Source organism: Vipera berus, assembly GCF_964194415.1.
Source record: "Vipera berus genome assembly, chromosome: 2".
NCBI classification, from domain to species: domain Eukaryota; kingdom Metazoa; phylum Chordata; class Lepidosauria; order Squamata; family Viperidae; genus Vipera; species Vipera berus.
The window spans coordinates 192,394,200-192,415,381 of record NC_138203.1 but is presented as its reverse complement, the minus strand read 5'-3'; the positions used below and the strand labels follow the sequence as shown (position 1 = coordinate 192,415,381).

Sequence of the window (21,182 nt, the reverse complement as noted above, 5' to 3'; positions counted from 1 at the left end):
GGCTGCATTCTGTACCAGTTTGAGCCTCCGGGTGGTCCTCAAGGGAAGCCCCATGTAGAGAGCGTTGCAGTAGTCTAGACGAGAGGTCACGAGCGCGTGAGTGACCGTGCATAAATCATCCCGGCTTAGATAGGGCCGTAACTGGCGCACCAGGCGAACCTGGGCGAAAGCCCCCCTAGTCACGGCCACCATGTGATCTTCCAAGGTAAGCCGCGAATCTAGGAGGACTCCCAAGTTGCGAGCCCTATCTACGGGGGGTAATAATTCACCCCCCATAGAAAGAGATGGAATATCCGAATAGACCCGGGATGAAGGTATGCAAAGCCACTCGGTCTTGTCGGGGTTGAGTTGAAGTCTGTTCCTCCCCATCCAGACCCGAACCGCCTCCAGGCAACGGGACATCACGTTGAGGGCATCACTGGGGTGGTTTGGGGTAGAAAGAAAAAGCTGGGTATCATCAGCGTACTGATGATACCCAACTCCAAAGCCACGAATGATCTCACCCAGCGGTTTCATATAGATGTTGAACAGGAGAGGCGAGAGGACCGACCCCTGAGGAACTCCACAAACGAGAGACCTCGCGGTCGACCTCTGCCCTCCTGTCAACACCGACTGCGAGCGTCCCTGGAGATAGGAGGAGAACCACTGTAAAACCGTGCCTCCCACTCCCAATCCCCTGAGACGCCGCAGCAGGATACCATGGTCGATGGTATCGAAAGCCGCTGAGAGGTCCAATAGGACTAGAACTGAGGAATGACCCCTGTCCCGAGCCCTCCAGAGATCATTCACCAGCGCGACCAATGCCGTCTCCGTGCTGTGCCCGGGCCTGAAACCCGATTGGTACGGGTCTAGATAATCCGCTTCATCCAGGACCAAAGGGAGCTGATGCGCCACCACACTCTCAACAACCTTCGCAAGAAAGCGAAGGTTGGAGACCGGACGAAAGTTGTTCAATACAGCTGGGTCCAAGGCAGGCTTCTTGAGGAGGGGCCTCACCACCGCCTCTTTCAAGACGGCAGGGAAGCTACCCTCACTCAAAGAAGCTGATATAACTGCCTGGAACCAGCTGCGTGTCCTCTCCCGGGCTGCATAAATCAGCCAGGAAGGGCACGGGTCCAATAAACATGTGGTGGAGCTCAGTCTCCCCATAATCCTGTCCACTTCCTCCGGAGTCACAGAATCAAACTCCTCCCAAGTGATATCGACAAGACCACCCGCGTCCTGATCGCCAGACTCTGCCCAGTCGGAGTCCAGACCGGTCCGAATCCGAGTGATTTTGTCCGACAGATAATTGTTAAACTCCTCGGCACGACCCTGCAAGGGTTCCTCCCTCACCTCCTGATTAAGGAGGGAGCGAGTCACCCTAAACAGAGCGGCCGGGCGATTATCTGCGGACGCGATAAGGGTAGCGAAGTGATTAGACCTCGCCACCCTTATCGCAGCGAGATAAGACCTAATATGGGTTCTTAGTCGCAATCGGTCGACTAAGGTGAGCATAATTTCTTTCTGGAAGAGAATTTCAAGGAAGGAATATTAAGAAATATATATTAAAACAAGGTAAACATGATTTTTATGCAATCCGTGGCCAGAATTGAGAAGGTTAACCCCACATGTTGCTTAGTTAAAATTTAATAGATGCTACCAAAGAAAAGGTGAGACAAAACTGAATTTGCATTTTCAACAGGTGACATCTTAAGGATTTAACATTCATAGAATCAACTTGAACCTTTGTAATCATGAAATAAGTTCTTAATATGATACACTTTAAATATTAAGCACTCAAAGGAAAAAAAGCAATTGGCTGATATTTATTAAAAAAATCCAAAACCAAATGGAAATGACTTTGCTAAATAAAAAATTTGTATAGCCACTCATCTTATATACCATATCCTGAATGCTTCACATAAACATTAAGATTATAAAAAAAAACACAACAAAAACTAGCACAGCACCCCAAAGGCTTAGAAACAACTAATTAGTTGTAGAATATACTATAAACCACATATGTATTATTTTCTTAGCATTATGGAATGCTCATCTGTTTTTAAAAGCATGATCATGCAGCACACATATCAACTGATGAAAAACTGTAAGTCTAATAATGTTTGAAAATACTGAGAGAAACCAAAAAGCACTAAATTCATGTAACTAGATTCAAGATAAATGAGATTTGCTCAATTGGTTGTGACAAAACAAGAGATGTCTATGCTTATATAGTTCACAGGTTTCTCCCATTTAAATTAAATGCCTATATTATGAAACTGTCTCTGGCTCATGTCAGAGTGAATGTAAGCAAAAGTCACTTTTCTCTTCTTCTTTTTTTTCTGTGCTTCTGTATGAAAGATCTTGCAGTCCCAAGTTCCTTCCTTCTTATTTAACAGTGACCGTTATTACAAGAAATAAAATATTTGGGAAAATGCAGATAGTCCTTGACTTACAACCATTTGTTCAATGACTGAAATTACAACAGTGCTGAACAAAGGGACTTATGACTCCTGCCTGAATTTATGGCCACCGCACCACCTCCGCAGTCATGTGAACAAAATTTAGGTTCTTGGCAGTTACACCAAGCCATTACAGTTGATTGCAGGAATTCTTATCTTCTCCCCCTGCATAATTTTTTTAGGTGCCGTAAGATTATAGATTATAAAATATTATGAGTTATAAGAAGGATGGGGTTATAGTACTACTATGGCTGGAAAATAATACTCATGAAATATGAAGGAACTAGTAACACTAGTGCCACCAAATCATCCTCTTCCATATATGTCTTAACAGTTTTCTGACAGGTGATTTGACATTCATTTTTTAAAAAAGGAGAATCCATGACAGATTTGTCAGCTTGTACTGTTCAGAAATTTCCTGATACTTGTTCTTAATTTATTTCTCCTGCATTGATAATAATTGGAGAAAAGAAGAATGCCAATTATAGTTTTTCGTCCTCTTGTAAGGGGCACAGCAAGAAGATTAGACAGCTTTGCCTTTGGGTACATCTCCCACGGAGTTCATTGCTTGAGTACCAATTACAGAAAAGAGATACTAGCAGAAGTTCTTGTTACTATAAGGATATTTCTGAGTGCTGAAAGGAAAGTGAGCAATATTCTAAGATTTCTGAAAACATGTCAGTTCTAGGTTGAATCTTGTTTTGCAGTTAACAGAGATACAACGTAACAATTATTTAATAAATGCAGCAAGTAACAGTTCTATTGCAATGTTGGGGGTCCATTTCTTAGAATAGGAATCCTCAAACCTGTTATATCATAACCCCCCCCCCCCTAAAATGACAAATGAACATGGCAAACCATCTCAGAATGAAATGAACAGGATGAGGTTTGGGCAAGAAATCATTTATTAAGATACAAAGTTGTTATGTATCTTAGGCTTTTCTCTTATCATAAAATAAAACCTTTTCTATTTTAAACAGCTAGAAATTTAAAATAACTGATAAAATATTGAATTTCACTAATACATACACCTCTACAGATACTCTATAAAGATTTGGACATATAAGATTTATATGCCACACCAGAAATCACCAACTGCTGCTAACCTATTCACCAACCACTGTGTAGCTTGACAGACGGCACACACTGAAATCTCACCACTTCCCAAGTGGTGTTCCAGGTTTTGTTCCCCATTTTCTCTGAACAAATTCTCAGCAAAACATGAAATACGTTTTGTTTGGGCAAAACAGGAGCATTGTTAAAATTCACTCCAGGGTTGTGTCAGTGCAAGAAAACAAGCAGGAAAGTTTGGGACAATGTGTTGACTTTGCCTGAGCAAGATAATCAGGTTTTTTTTTTGTAGCTCTCAGGGTTCCATCTGAATTACAGTATATAGTAAGATTAAGGAGATTCTAAGTATATTATAAAATAGTATCATCTCACCCTGAGATGACTTATAATGGTTAAGTGAGAAGATCTGCTCCAAATCTATCCACTTTGTTTTCCAGAACCAATTAACTTCATTTCTCTCAATTCTTTCTTAAGTCTATACAGAGATCTAAGTTGTGGATATGCAACTTGTGTAAGTTCAGCATCTTATTATTATTAGGACTTTGTTCTCTGAATCATTACGTTTTAATGCTAGTATATTAGCAACATGGCTTTAAATTTACCAAAAAAATCATCTCTAGATGAGACTCGATTCCTATTAATCCTTAATGACCTATTAGTTCCCTATTCAGTTTTGTACTAAAGATTATTTACCATGCTTACACTTTGTTGTGTTATTATATGCTTTTAATTCAGTATTGGAAAATACTTTAAATGCATAATATAACTGAGTTTTAAATTAATGTGGAAACTACGTTTAGACAAATCATTTTTGGATACTGGAAAACCTGAACTGTAATCCCATGAGCTAGATTTATTTCAGTCATTATTTTCAGTTATTTAGTTATTATTTTCTCTGCTTTGCATAGGTAAAATAATCGTGAAAGTGCTCTCCTTGATCCATTGGGCACTCAAGTAGCTTTAGCAAAGAGAATATATGCTGAATAAAGGGGAAAAAAACCAGGAAAGTATTTACGTGCCACTTGAAACATATGTCTATCTTGGAGGTTTCTCCCTCAAGGCACTGAGCACTAATGGTGGTTTCTCCCTTAGTGCTTTAAATACTTCCAAACTGCTGCTCTATTGCTGCCCTAGAATATACTTATGTAAATCTTTTATTTTGTTGCAATGATATTCTAGAACTGAGATGCATTACGGAAAATGTGTTTCACAATTTTATAAGTCAAATTCACTTCATGATTTTTAATGATGCAATAACTTTACAACATGAAAGTAAAGGAAGTTAACTAAGTAATTCACAAATTCTTCTTCAGAAATATCCAGGTACAAAATATACTGTTGTACATAAATCAATAATGCATGGTGGTTTCCCAATCTCTTTTTGGTTCTTTGAAAGCTTGAAAGTTTCAGTACTATCTATTATGCATCTGCCAACAAAGAAAAAAATGGATCCCTTGTGAGAAAAAGTTCCCCATATTGTTATAACTCAGTGGAGATTTAAATTAAAGCAGTTTGCTTCAGGATAAAGGAGTAGATGTATATATAAACTGAGAAAGTTTTGTTGCAAATTCAGAACCTCTTTTAAAATGTTCTGTTGGGATTTTTCAAATCACAATATATGTTCAAAATATTTTTAAACTTTTCACAGCAAACAATTATGCATATTTTTGCAATCTACATAAATAGCCACAGAATAACTCAGAAAATAATAAATAGCTCATGAATAATCTATACACTGCCTTCTTCACTTGAATCCTCTCAAAGCACTGGCAAGGTTCTACATCTCTTCAAACTTATCCTCAAAATGATTCCTTATATGTAATTCTTCTGCTTATTTCATTTTGTTACCACATATGCTTCATTTATTCATCCAAACTTGCATGCGTACATATGTCCAGATTATCACTTTTTCCAAAACTGTATCACATACACAGATTTATACATGCACTTCAAAAAAGTAGCAAATGGTTATTTTTAAAGTTGGGGATAATTATCTCAATCTATTGTTCAAGTCCACACAAACACTTTATTTTTCCCCTCATATACACATGCGTGCAAGGAAGAAAACCTCAAAAGGTGTTGGTTAAATATACTCCTGGCACAGAGACCTGAGTTAGGCAAAAGGGAAGCCTAATTACAGTAAAGCATCCTATCAATAGATTTTGGAAAAATTCTGACTTCGAATCCTAAAATAGCTATGAATATAAGTGGATACTGTTTGATAAATTGTTCTTGCTCAGCTTAATTTTCTTCATAAGATTATCATAAGAATAAAATGGGATGAACTCAAAATCCTGGAATGACAAGTTACAAATTAGAATGATTATGTCCAAATGTAATGTTTTTAAGTATGGTCTTAAAGACTACTGAGCTTCATAAAAAGTGTGAACTGCTTATCTTTATTGGAAAACATTAATTCAAAGATCAGTTGACAAATAATAAAATCAAAATTCAACCATTAAAATCAGAACCATGTATGCTGATCCATTGATATTTAATAGTTCTTTGGTACATAAAACCATTTTAGTCAAGTTCAAATTTAATTATTATTAGTTTTTAGTACATATTTCACTGGTTTTAAGATGTCCACTGTACAGTACTAGAATTCTAACAAATATTTTGATTACATATTTCTGAACAGAATTACTTTTTGTCTGAAATAATAAAACTGCCAAAACCCATAATCACCAAATTTACAAATCCGGCAGTTTATGAAGCTGTTATCCACCCTACCCCTCACCCCCATCTAGATCTAATGCTGTGCATTTATCTGTGGAGAATGAATTTCAGAAGGACATTTCCTAATTACTGGGACCACCGATAAATCAAACTACAATTCCTGTGTGCAATAAAAGCAGTAAATGGCTCCCATTTCTACCACTGCTGGGATGTCAGCATCAGGGAACAACTTTTCCAAACTCATGTTTTATGAGAATGCTCACAAAAATGCAAATATATATCTAATTAATTCTACACTGTGTTTGTGTGTAATTTATCATTCAGATTGCTACATCTAATTTCCCTGGCAGGATATTAGTGCAATATTATCAGCTTCAAAACTAACAGCTGTGCATTTTATTAAGCTCCCCCCCCCCTGTTTATATCATGGAAGATCAACCCAAAAGTCTTTTAGGCACATTCCTGTCTTTTCAGATAATTAATTTACATAAAATTAAGTTTGCGATCATTTAACCAAATAAGCACAATCAACCATCATTTATCTTAAGAAGAAGCAAATTAAGATTTATAATGTCTAGAAAGCTTACAAACTGCATGTACAAATCATGAGATAAAGTTAAACATACCAGAAATATTCATGAAACCTCTGCAGAATTTCAGCATTTTTATTAAAGCCTAATTTTAATTATTAAGACCCATGGATACTATTCAGTAAAATACTCCCTTGTATAGATTTTATTTCAAAAATAGACAATACAATTAAAACAATTTATTGTTTTATTTCATATAGTACAACAAAATAAAGTTGGTCTCAGGATTCCACCTAGCCCTAACAGAAACCTAATAAGAACTGTTTAGTTCACTGACAGGAAAAATAACTAGGAATGTCAATTCCTTTTCCTCATCTCCAGAGCAGTAAATTATATATTTTAATTACCGTATATACTTGAGTATAAGCCGACTCGAGTATAAGCCGAGACCCCAATTTCACCCCCAAAAACTGGGAAAAGTTGTTGACTCGAGTATAAGCCGATCCGCCGTTCTGCAAGCCTCCGCCGCCGGCGGAGGCTGGATCCGCGCTCTGCAAGCCTCTGCCGCCAGCAGAGGCTCGATCCGCCATTTTGCAAGCCTGAATACACAGGAATACCCTGTGTGGCCGCGGCCCTCGAGGAAGCCCTGGCTGTCCGCTTCCTCGCTCCACGCTGCCATTTGGGGCCCACGCGTTCCCCGGGCAAATCGCGGCGCCCAGCAGGCGAGGAAACACGCCTGCTCCAGTCGCCCCCCCTTCCCTCAGGAGACGCGAAGCAAGTGACCGCCCGGAGCTTACCGAGGACTTGCGCGCGGCCGAGGCTTCGGTGCTTCCAGGATCGCGCGCACCTCTCCCAAGCCGCCGCCGTCCGGAGACCTGCCGAAGTTTGGGGAGGTTTGGGGAGGTGCGCGCGCACCTCCCCAAACCTCCCCAAACGTCGGCAGGTCTCCGTTCCTCCGCGCAGACCTGCCGACGTTTGGGGAGGTTTGGGCGCCTCCCCAAACCTCCCCAAACGTCGGCAGGTCTCCGTTCCTCCTGCCGATGTTTGGGGAGGTTTGGGCGCCTCCCCAAACCTCCCCAAACGTCGGCAGGTCTCCGTTCCTCCGCGCAGACCTGACGACGTTTGGGGAGGTTTGGGCGCCTCCCCAAACCTCCCCAGGTCTCCGTTCCTCCTGCCGACGTTTGGGGAGGTTTGGGCGCCTCCCCAAACCTCCCCAGGTCTCCGTTCCTCCGCGCAGACCTGCCGACGTTTGGGGAGGTTTGGGCGCCTCCCCAAACCTCCCCAGGTCTCCGTTCCTCCTGCCGACGTTTGGGGAGGTTTGGGCGCCTCCCCAAACCTCCCCAAACGTCGGCAGGTCTCCGTTCCTCCTGCCGACGTTTGGGGAGGTTTGGGCACCTCCCCAAACCTCCCCAGGTCTCCGTTCCTCCGCGCAGACCTGCCGACGTTTGGGGAGGTTTGGGCGCCTCCCCAAACCTCCCCAGGTCTCCGTTCCTCCTGCCGACGTTTGGGGAGGTTTGGGCGCCTCCCCAAACCTCCCCAGGTCTCCGTTCCTCCGCGCAGACCTGCCGACGTTTGGGGAGGTTTGGGCGCCTCCCCAAACCTCCCCAGGTCTCCGTTCCTCCTGCCGACGTTTGGGGAGGTTTGGGCGCCTCCCCAAACCTCCCCAAACGTCGGCAGGTCTCCGTTCCTCCTGCCGACGTTTGGGGAGGTTTGGGCGCCTCCCCAAACGTCGGCAGGTCTGCGCGGAGGAACGGAGACCTGCCGAGGTTTGGGGAGGCGCCCAAACCTCCCCAAACGTCGGCAGGAGGAACGGAGACCTGCCGACGTTTGGGGAGGTTTGGGGAGGCGCCCAAACCTCCCCAAACGTCGGCAGGTCTGCGCGGAGGAACGGAGACCTGGGGAGGTTTGGGGAGGCGCCCAAACCTCCCCAAACGTCGGCAGGAGGAACGGAGACCTGGGGAGGTTTGGGGAGGCGCCCAAACCTCCCCAAACGTCGGCAGGTCTGCGCGGAGGAACGGAGACCTGCCGAGGTTTGGGGAGGCGCCCAAACCTCCCCAAACGTCGGCAGGTCTGCACGGAGGAATGGAGACCTGGGGAGGTTTGCGGAGGTGCCCAAACCTCCCCAAACGTCGGCAGGAGGAACGGAGACCTGCCGACGTTTGGGGAGGTTTGGGGAGGCGCCCAAACCTCCCCAAACGTCGGCAGGTCTGCGCGGAGGAACGGAGACCTGGGGAGGTTTGGGGAGGCGCCCAAACCTCCCCAAACGTCGGCAGGAGGAACGGAGACCTGCCGACGTTTGGGGAGGTTTGGGGAGGCGCCCAAACCTCCCCAAACGTCGGCAGGTCTGCGCGGAGGAACGGAGACCTGGGGAGGCGCCCAAACCTCCCCAAACGTCGGCAGGAGGAACGGAGACCTGCCGACGTTTGGGGAGGTTTGGGGAGGCGCCCAAACCTCCCCAAACGTCGGCAGGTCTGCGCGGAGGAACGGAGACCTGGGGAGGTTTGGGGAGGCGCCCAAACCTCCCCAAACGTCGGCAGGAGGAACGGAGACCTGCCGACGTTTGGGGAGGCGCCCAAACCTCCCCAAACGTCGGCAGGTCTGCGCGGAGGAACAGAGACCTGGGGAGGTTTGGGGAGGCGCCCAAACCTCCCCAAACGTCGGCAGGAGGAACGGAGACCTGCCGACGTTTGGGGAGGTTTGGGGAGGCGCCCAAACCTCCCCAAACGTCGGCAGGAGGAACGGAGACCTGCCGATGTTTGGGGAGGTTTGGGGAGGCGCCCAAACCTCCCCAAACGTTGGCAGGTCTGCGCGGAGGAACGGAGACCTGGGGAGGTTTGGGGAGGTGCCCAAACCTCCCCAAACGTCGGCAGGAGGAACGGAGACCTGCCGACGTTTGGGGAGGCGCCCAAACCTCCCCAAACGTCGGCAGGTCTGTGCGGAGGAACAGAGACCTGGGGAGGTTTGGGGAGGCGCCCAAACCTCCCCAAACGTCGGCAGGAGGAACGGAGACCTGCCGACGTTTGGGGAGGTTTGGGGAGGCGCCCAAAGCTCCCCAAACGTCGGCAGGAGGAACGGAGACCTGCCGACGTTTGGGGAGGTTTGGGGAGGCGCCCAAAGCTCCCCAAACGTCGGCAGGTCTCCGTTCCTCCGCGCCCTGCCTGCCTGCTTCTTTCCGCTGCGGAAAGAAGCAGGCAGGCAGGGCGCGGAGGAACGGAGACCTGCCGACGTTTGGGGAGGTTTGGGGAGGTGCGCGCGCACCTCCCCAAACCTCCCCAAACTTCGGCAGGTCTCGGACGGCGGTGGCTTGGGAGAGGTGCGCGCGATCCCGGAAGCACCAAAGCCTCGGCCGCGCACAAGTCCTCGGTAAGTTTTTTTGTTGACTGGAGTATAAGCCGAAGTGGAATTTTTCAGCCCAAAAAGTGGGCTGAAAAATTCGGCTTATACTCAAGTATATACGGTATTATAATTCACTTTCCATTTAAGACAATTCTCAAAGTAGGTAATAAAATCCTCCATCAACATACCGGTAGTTAAAATTTGAATTTGTAAGCAGTAACAGCAACCCATTATTATTTTTAAAATTCAACAGTCTGATATACAATGATCAGATTTGTCACTTTGCCAATACCTGAACTTTATTGCAGGAGTCAGCAATGTAGAGCAGATGGCCTGCCTCCTGTCTTCCCAGATTCATGTCTCTCCAGAACTCCCTCTTGGTTGCCATCAATCTGCAGTAACAATGCCAAGCTGCTATGATTTGTGGCAAAGTAGGCACAGCTGAAATTCTGCTGCAGAAGAATTAGGAAGATTCCCTGACTTCTAAAATAGCATATTGCTATTTGGAGAAGGGCAAAGTTTGCTGTTGGCTGCTTGCTAAATGCTTAGTACACTATCAAACATCTCTGATAATGTGAAGATCCCTTGAGAAATTCCAGTATTGAAGAACCTCCATTGCATAAATATACTTTCTCTTGCACTCATTATGAAATCTATGGACTTTTTATTGCTTCTACCTTTCTCCATTAGGTAATAACACTGGAGCGCTACAGCCTATGCTGTGGCTTTTGGAGACTGCACTCTTTTTCTTTCATAGACATATACTGTAACGAATGTAATCTCACTTACTGGAAAAAGATACAGTACTTAAAAGCCCAGACACACATTTATCAGTGAGAGATGTTGAGTGAATAGGTACAGAATCAAAATTATTTGATAGAAAATAAGCTGGAAATGATCAACGGCAGCCTCTAACTCATCTCAGAAAGAAAAAGGATTGGACTCGGTTAATATCTTAATGGTTTTAATACGTTATATTTTTTAATGTTTTTAACGATTTCTGTGGGTTTTTTAAATTTTCAACCTTGTAAGCTGCCTAGATCTCGTGGCAGTGAGATCGATGGCCGTATATATTTAATAATATTTATCCAATTTAGAGACTACCCATCTCGCACACAGAGCAACTCTGGGCAGTGTATAGTTAAACACATAAATACTGCATAAAAATATTAGAATTCAATATGAGGCAGTTAAGAGAAGAATAGAATTAGAGTTAAAACGGTAAGGGGAGGGCCTCTAAGGCGCTAACCAACACCAAGTTTGAGTGCTTCTCTGAGCATCCCAAGTGGGCAAAGCCAGGTGTTAAAACTCTTTTGGAAGAGTTTTGGAAACTGGGGGCCTGCCTCATCTCTCGGGGGAGGATATTCTACAGGGAGGCAGCAGCAGCAGCAGAAAAGCTTCTCTACCTGGAACCTGCCAGTCAAAATTCTTGACAGGGGCCGTAACATGGGTGGGTGGGATGGGTCGATGTAATGGGAAGAAGACCGTTCTGCAGGTAACTTGGCCTCATGACATGTAGGGTTTTAAAGTGATAACCAACACCTTGAATTGGACCCAGAAACAAACCAGCAACCAGTGCAGGTCAGGCAGTGACGGTGTTATATGTGCCATCCTTGGGGTGCCAAAAATTTCATTGTGCCATCGCATTCTTACCAGCTAAAGCTTCTGGATACTTTTCAAGGATAGCCCCATGTAGAGTGTGTTGCAATAATCTAAATAGGAAATGACCCACGGAGAGTGACTGAGAGAAGGGCCTCCCTCCCTATCCTAAAATATTTGGAGACAGATAGTTCAATAATCTAAGGTTGCAAACTAGACTAGGAAGTGGGAAAACCTTCTGGACGAAGGTAGAAAATCAATTTTGTATTGATGCCAAGAAAAGTTTATGGAACTATGCATGTAGACACCAGAAGTCAAGCTTGATGTTTTTATGTAAAGCAGAAAATGGGAAAATAATTTTCTGACTTTGTGAGTAGAAGTGTTCTGTACCAGCCTGCTACCGGCCCTGCAGAAAAGGCAACCCCTTTACAAACGGCAAGAGGCTGGAATTACGTCTGCCAAATTATTTACTACAAAAACAAACAAGACACGAACCAAGATACAGGAGCTTTGAAACACTATCTGAGCGGTTGCTTTCAGCAAACCAGCCCTCCCCAAACATTCCCTTTATAAAGAGTTCAGGGCGTGGCCTCTCTCTGCCTCCTTCCGAGAAGCCCCACAGCCTTCCTCTGTTTACTCCTACTTGACTGCCTCCTGCGTCGGGCATCCTTGAACAGGGCCAGCTGTGGGTCATCTTCATTCACACTGTCAGGCTCACACAGCTGGGTCTCCATGGTGACCAAGTGGGAGGGGCCTGCCTGAGGGCTATCATCAGCAAGATCTTCAACCCCCTCAGCAAGGTCTTCAACACCCCCCTCCTCCTCTGATTCGTCCGACCCAACTGCCGAACCCACAGGCTGACCCTGAATCACAACAAGAAGTCTCAAGTCTCTCCTCCCAGAATTCTAGCCTCGTGTTCAGCTTTGGGAAAGTAGGATGGTAGTTCCTGCTGGCACCATCGATCTTCCAATGGGCGCCCACCTGGCACTTTCCCCTTAACCTTAGTGCGTGAGACAAAAGTTTCACAATCTGTGCTACCTTTCTGGAAATTTAAATGTCAAAATACTAAAACTGAAATGTCTCCTCTATGCCACATGGCTCACAGGCACGTGGCTAAAAGATACAGCCCCTTCTTCTATCTTTGGGAAATAAAACAATATCTTAAGAAATAAATAAAGTCAAACTTTATTAAAAGTATTTTTTTAACTTTACAGATTAAAATACAAACATTCAATATTGAAATAAGAAGTTACAGAGCTGTTCAAATCAGGGGATACACAGCTAGAAGAAACTGAATTAAGCAGGAAACCTTCCAAAAGAAAAAAACAACAACGCTCCAAAGAGTCCACAAGATGGTGCCGATCTACAAATCTGTTAAAGATCTCTGAAAAGACACTGGAACGATTCCAATTTATATTACATGTCACAAAATGAATGAATGGGAGGAATGAAGAGTGGGAGGGAGCGGAAAGAAGAAAATTCCCTCATGCCTAGGTTGAAGCATGATTTAAAGCTGAGGTAAAATCTGATTTTACTGACATACCTAGAGACAATAGAAAATTGCACTTTAGCACAACACAGTAACATGTCATAAAATATGGTACACAATTTATGGCTTGAGCATATCTATTCATATAGAAATAGATTCATCTTGCAGTTAAGCTTTTCTGTTATCTCTTATATGGTCATCCCTGGTTTCTTGGAATTCTAAACTTCATGCAGAGGCTGTGTGGAAATTTTAGCTGCATTCTTCCCCAATGTGGTTCACTGTTTCTCTTGAAATTACATATCCTTCATTTTAAAAAGGACTAAGCTGTTATCTTCATCACTTGAACGGATTGGTTGATGACTCTGTGTATGTAACAAAGAGCATCCCTCACTTGAGAGGAATGTAGATTGTGCAGCTGGCATATAGGGCGTGGCCTGGCTACATTTACAAGAGGAATATAATACTGTGCAGAACTTAATTTGTAGCTTGTTTTATCAACAGATAAAAACCTGCACAGAAATCCACAAAGGCCACCGTTTCCTGTTGGCATGTTTATCATGCTTATTAATCAGTTGATCCAATACAAGATCCGAATCAATTGTTGAGTGTTCTGCTAAAATCCCTGCCTGTTGCTCTCAAGCACATTGTTATCAATGACCCAGTTCTCTAATTTATTAGCCAGATGTTTTGCATACATTTCAATTATACGGATTGATTGTCTACAGTTCCCTAGGTGGCTACCATCACCTTTTCTGTACATTGTGATCACTATTCTTATATTTCAGCCCTGGGGAAGTTGGTAAGAGGAATTAATATCATTAAAGAGCTTAACCAAAATAGGCTTCTACCAAATGATATTAGCTTTTAATAAAGCACCTGGGATATAGTCTTTTTCCGGGGCTATGTTTAATGGCAGTACTAGGATCAGTCTGATTTCTTTTAGAGAGTGGGGAGAAGAGGGAGAAGCATGTAGCATCATTAGGATTTAAATTAATTGAAGAATTAACAGGAATAGGGCAGGGAGCAAAAAAATCTAGTATCTCCCTTTCCTCTTTGGATATTCTAATCTCTAGGATGTTCTTAAGCTTCACCCAAAGTGGTATTTACCAATTTCCAGAACAATGTTGTGTCTTTAGAATCTATGACAACCAGGAATGAATATTAATGAGTAATTTATTATCGCGTCTTATATTTTAGGAGATATTTGTATTTCATTTTCTTCCTAAGCAGTTCTACGAATACCCATGAGGAATCACTATCTTTTATTCTTCTTGCCAAATTCCTAACCATACAACATGCTGCTCTACATTAAATCAGTGGCCAGGTTGTTGAAATGGAACTTAATTTAGAGCTGTCCTACCTGATACTGGTTTTTAAATGTTCATTATTTGTTGAACATTATAGTAGCTTCCAAAGGGAAGGAGCCATCACAGAGAAGGCCCTTCTTCTGGGTCCCACCAGAAGTACCTTTTTAGGAGATGGAACTTGTAACATTCTGTGCCTCCTCACTCTAGTGGATTCAGAAGAGACGGTCCCTTATATAACCCATTCCCAAGCCATGAAGGGCTTTCAAGATGCAAACCTTTCTATTTCTTTTATTCAGTCCTTCCTCTGAACAAACCAAAACAAAGTGTCATAAATATAATTTAAGACCTGAAGACTCATGTGGCTCTCGCTCTCTACATCCCGTGAAAGTCGCCAGTGAAGACAATAGCTGTGGGCATTACGGAAGTTTGTAATTTTGAGTATAGAAGGAGTGGAAGGTAAACAGCATGAATTAACAAATGAAATAAAATGATGTATGAAAAGGAAACAGAAGAACGCAATAGATGTGAATGAAAATGGTCTGATCATGTGAAAAAGAGCTAACAAGTACATGTACAGAACAGAAGGTATATGTTTAATTATGAATGAAAGCACTAATATTCAGCTCTTTTTGAAACCCATCTGAGTCTATCGCTTGCTGGGGAGTGAGATTGATCTAATAGGTCCTGCCTCTCTCTGGAGAGGGTAAGGCTCTAAAAGAAGCTCATTACCACCAAGGTGCAATGTGACAATGACAAGGGGATGAAGGATAGGTCCACCAATTCCAGATCACACAGGCACAGCTCTGACAAGAAGACCAAATTGGGTGTTTGACCCTGGCTGATCTGAGTCAGGCCCATGAGAAGTCATCAATTCCATGAACTCCTACCCCTGCCCCAGAGATGACAGAACAAAGTCCTCTGAAACTATATCTGGGAAACTCCATCTTCAGCCCTGCAGTGAAATCTAGGAGATCAGGGAGGAAAGCTGCTACACAGCAGGGAGGCTGCAACAGTAGTAATCCCATTTGGTTCCTCGAGCCCAACCTAGGAAAAAAGGCACCCTTGGAACAATGCCCCTGGAAGCTATCAGAGATTCTCTTATGATAACAGCCACACTGCCTCCCTGCCCTGTAGGCTAAGCTGGTGCCTCACCTGATAACCAGCTGAGCACGTTTTCTGAGATAGGAACCCCAGCTCTGCCCTCAGCTACTTCTTGGTGATATAAGTGAGATCAGCCTTCTCTTCAAGAATCAAGTCAGCAATAAGACAAGCCTTATTACAGGCCAATCTGGTATTTAAAGCCAGCAGTCTAAAACCAGACCCTCCACAAATCTACTGAAATGGACTGAGTTCAAGGGGCTGAAACCACAAGATCAGTACGAGATACCAAGGGCACATTTCCTACCACGTGATCTGTCCTTTGTCTCCTGCCATATTTCTCATTACCTGACACCACCGAAATACACTGCCCTACTCTGCATACTCCACCAGCCAACATTCTTGCAAACTTACATATTTATTTATGTACAAAGTATGTTGAATTTCACTGACAACTGCAGGCATATACATAGAATGAAGGCTACTGCTAAGCTTGTAAGCCGCCCTGAGTCTTTGGAGAAGGGCGGGATATAAATGGAATTAAAATAAAAATAAATAAATAAATAATTCTGATGAATTATACTACGGTACTTCCACATTATTAGAATCCCTAAAAATGAAGCATTTTTTTTCTTGAAATGCAGGGCATGATGGTAAATCACCTTTCCAATTTCAGCAAAAAAAAACCCTTAAATGCTTTATATCACAGTGAAGGTTAAGTAACAAGAAACAAAAACAATTCCTTTTAGAATACTCTGAAGAAGAATTTCCACAATGTCTGAAGAAGTAAAGCATCTCATATGTGGAACTGGAGAATCTGGCACTATGTTTTTGTTCGGATTTGCTCTTTGTAAATCTTTGTAACTCATTAGCGCTGGAGTGAAGGGATCAGCAAAAAGAATTGGCAACACAAGCAGCCCCATCTTCTGACTAAATCACATCCCAAATGAATTTTAAAAAGGGGATAGTCTTTGGGAGGTATCAGGAGGATTGTTCTCCAAGCAAGAATCTCGTTCTGATGTTCTTATCACTGATGATGTTAACCAGTTGGGTAATGAAACATCTGCAAGCAAACAAGCAAGCACAGAGAGCACAAAGGACTCCACAAGAGAGAATCAAATAATTAATCAGGTGGAAGGTAAGGGGAAATAACTCCTTTGAGAATGGAAGATCTACATAAGAAAGTCTGCTCCCACTACAGATTGTAAACACCTTTATGATACATATTGGATGTCCTTGAGTAAACTGTTTTGGCAAGTTTTTCTGAAAAGCAATATGTAGTTAAATCAGAGGGTGACCACTGCTGGTTTGCAAATAGTAATAAAAAAAATCACAATCTCTTATGACATTATACAATCTTGCAAGATTTGGGTATTTTTATCCAGAATTGTTAATAAATAAAAACAGTGCAAAACATGCTCATTAAAAATGTGAGAGGGAGGAAGGGAAAAGCAAAGTAAACAATTCCTCCCTAGTATGTTTTGCAGTCACTGCCTGAGAATATGCACTGAAGAATCTTATAAAATATTTACACTTATTTACACTTTATTAGCATCTTTAAATTTCATTCTGCATTTCAGCCTGTTAAGCATTTGCTCATATAAAGTTCCTTTTCCCAGGGAGAGGAGATGAAAAGGTTTAACAAAAGTGGAACAGTTTGATTAAACAAATTTCATGGAGGATAGTACTGTTCATTACAATTCTATCCTAAGACCAAGACTCATTGCTAATCCTTGCCATTGTTTGGAACAGGAGGATAGAAGACCTTTTCTTATGATTTCACGAACATATGTGAACTATAAAGAAGTGTTTATACCCAGCTGGAATTATATTAATGGTCTTGTAATGTTTCAACGGAACGCTGTTACCTTCCCACCGTAGTGGTCCCTATTTTTCTACTTGCATTTTTTTACGTGCTTTCAAACTGCTAGGTTGGCAGAAGCTGGGACGAGTAACAGGCGCTTACTCTGCTACACGGCACTCGGGATTTGACCCGCCAAACTGCCGACAGCGTTCTGTGCGCCTTTGGTGTCTAGTCATGCCGGCCACATGACCACGGAGACGTCCTCGGACAAACGCTGGCTCTTCGGCTTTGAAACGGAGATGAGCACCGGCCCCTAGAGTCGGAAACGACTAGCACGCATGTGCGGGGGAACCTTTACCTTTACCTTTAATGTTTCAAAAATTCTTACTCCTTTGCTTACCTCCAAAATTCAGCCTGCTCAGTCATCCATCCATCCATCCATCCATCCATCCCAGACTCAGATTTCATTACTCTGACCCACTTTCAATCACCTTTACCTTAAATGGAGTCTCTTCACTATTTAAGTGATTTTCAGTTGACCGGCAGTTGGCTAAGTTTGAAAACATGTCATAGCACACTGCAAACTCCCTCACTCCCTCCTCCCTAACAAAGCAAAATGGAGAAGTTCAGAACTATTTCTGTTTCAACTGTATATTAAAAGTAACTCAATAATTTTTCAAATCTAGAAAAAAACATAGGAAATTTTAATAACGTGCACTGAAAAGAAGCTAATGTCAAGTAACATTTTTCAGGGTTATATTGTTTCAGTTAAGTCAGTGTGGTCTAGGATAGGGGTCCCCAACCCCTGGTCCATGGACCAGTACCGGGTCGTGGCATGGCAGAAACAGGTCCGCACAAACGAGCAACGCCCCATCCGCAGGATGCAGGCAGCACACAAAACCATGCACCTTCCGGTCCGTGGAAAAACCTCTCTTCACGGAACCAATCCCTGGTGCCCAAAAAGTTGGGGACCTCTGGTCTAGGAGGCCAAGAAAATAAAAAAGGAAAGCGTGGGGTACACTAAGACTCTCAAGAGTGCTTTTCTGCTCACAAGCGCTACAGTACATCCATTAAGAATATACTTACCATGTGGTAAAGTTATATTTGCACCATCAATGATTGCTTGTGCCAATTCATGATCATTGTTCTCAAATGCATGTGATGCAGCCTTCAAGGCATCCCAGATTTCTTTGCGGCCTTCAAAAGCAGGTGCTGTGTCCCAAAATTCATCTCTCTTGCTACGTAGCTGTCCATCTGTCATGGGGTAATCACTTTTCCATTTTGGTTTCTCCTTTTTCAGGAGCTGATTGCGTCCAAGGGCAACTGTATGAAAAAAGAAAGAAGGAACTAAACTTGCATGTCTTCTCATGGGAAGAATATTCTAGTTCAAGCAACAGCTTTTGATAGTTTTTGACCATAATGCAAACAGCTATTGTACATAGTAATTCATTACAATTACTTATCTAGTATTGTACTGGATGGTTCCTTCATTTGCCTATAAAGTTATAACCTAATTTGATAAATAAAATAAGTAAAACAAAAAATGCCATATCTTACATCTTATATACTTAATTCCCAAATCATATTCCAAAAATAATGTTTGTATATGGTATTGGAATTATTTTTTCTAATTGCTTTTCACTAAAACTTGTCATATCTTGAATATCACAGAAAACCTACATAATTTTATTAGTTCAATCTCTCACTTCCAGTTTGTCATTTCTTATCCTGCCTTACAGAGACCAATTTGTTTTGAACTGAAATAAACTTCTGTAGATTATCTGCCACCATATCTGGACCTGCTGTTTATTAAAAGTTAATAAGTGTCTCTTAATATAAAGCACTTTCAATATATTCATCTACAGATATACTGCTATGTCTTCTTAAAAAAATTAGAAACATATTTCTCAGATCCACTCTCTACAAGAGAAGAGAATGCAACAGTTTTATGAAAAAAATATTCACCCACTTTCAAATTCTTTGAATTTCTGTACTGTACAGTTCTTAATTTATGACTTTTTGTTTAAATAGTCATTCATGGTATGAATTAACAACGGCCTTGGAAAGGATATTTTATGACCTATAAAGTGCTTCTGACCATTGCAAAACATCACACACACACCATGGGATACCATGATTGCAATCTGGGCATTTGGCACTTACAAGAAGATGTCAAGCATCCCTCAATCATGTGAGGGCTATTTGTAATCTTCCTTGCTGGCTTCCGTGGAAAATCAATGCTTTCTGCTTGGATTTTGGCAGGAAGGATTTTTCAGTCTTCTGACCAGAGAGACGTTTTTGTGTGTGGCCTGCACTGGGCCTCCCCGTTCCCTCTGAGGCGCCAAAAATATGATTTTGCCCTGATTTCACCAGGGAGGATTTTCAGTTCCAGAGGGCAGTGCATTTCAACTAAGAAGCAGAGAGTGCCCCACGGGTATTCACGAGAAAGGATGCTCAGCGTCAGAGTAGAAAGACGTGTCCACAGCACACCCTCTACTTGTGTGTTCCCTGCACTGGGCCTCTCAGGGTCTCCCCCACACACCAAAGCACACTGCACTTCTTACCTGGGACACTGTCCACTTAACAATTGTATAGATCAACTACTAAAATTTATCAGATCTTCATATAGGTCCTGTTGATTAATCCTAACACTGGAATATCGTGCTTGCTTCATTTATGTCATAAACAAAAGTTATCCAGTGTGAAAATGTCCCTCTTGGGTTGGATACTGGTTGTACCTTCCTCAGCTGCCACAACTGCAAACAAATGTTTCCTGTAATTTGTAATCAGCCTCTCACATTACAATACTGTGTAGCAATTCTGGCCCATTCCTTCATGGCAAACTGCTTCAACTTAATTAACACTGGAGGAGGGATTTCAAGCATAAAATGTTTGTTCAGGTTCTGCCAAAATACTTTTATGAGATTTATGTGTGGACTTTCATTTAACCATTCTAAAACAATGCATTATTTTCCTTTAACCGTTATCTTGCAGACTTGCTTGTATGTTCTCCAGTAGAGTTTTCTGACCCAAAGTGAAATTTTATGCTTCCTTCAATACTGGCAAATGTTAAAGGCCTTGAGGAGCAAAACACCTCCAAGTCATGATAATATCACTTCATGCTTAACAGCTGGGATGAGGTTGTTATGGTGGAATGCAATGTTTGTGTTCCCGTCAGAAACAATTATATTCATGTAGCTCAGTGGTTCCACTATTGAGTGGAAGGGTTGCTTTCTGGCATATATGAGTGGAAGGTTCACTTTCTGGCATGCTGGGAACAAGCATTAATGTTCTTAATGAGTTCTGGCATGTCATCCTCCCATGAATACTATTACCTGATGCTTTTTTGGTAATGGAATCTTTAATGCTGACGTTGGCCAAAGATCCCAGGATGTTATTTTATGTTATGCTCTTTGAGTGATTTTGAATAGCAGAGCCAGTCTTGGGAAGGTTCACTATTGTCTCTGACTATGTACTGATAAAAGCTCAGAAATGATTTCATAACTCTTTTGACAGAAATCTTTAGATCTTTATTTTTAAAGAATGAGATAAGTGCCGCTGCAATCTTTATGGTGAGAACTTTACTGTGATGAAGACAGAGTTCTGAGAAGCATACAGGGCAAGAGTGCCTGAATCAACGTTCATTTTTAAAGGAAATATTCACGCAACTAGCCTTCATGTTCTCTTTAACTGACTGATTTGGCTGGCGGGGATGGGGTGTGTGGACTACTTTGTCATACTAACAAATTGCACATTGGATGACTTTGTTTATACAGTGAGGGGAAAAAATATTTGATCCCCTGCTGATTTTGTCCGTTTGCCCAC

General features: G+C 42.6%; 1 protein-coding gene across 1 annotated transcript in view; it reads right to left on the bottom strand.

Moving 5' to 3' along the window:
- UBTD2 (ubiquitin domain containing 2) overlaps positions 1 to 21,182 on the bottom strand; it is a 73,812-nt gene that overhangs the window by 4,709 nt on the left and 47,921 nt on the right. The window contains exon 2 of the mRNA XM_081315613.1: positions 18,444 to 18,680. Within this exon, the coding sequence (XP_081171739.1) occupies positions 18,444 to 18,680 (237 nt within the window). The remainder of the gene's footprint in view (positions 1 to 18,443; positions 18,681 to 21,182) is intronic.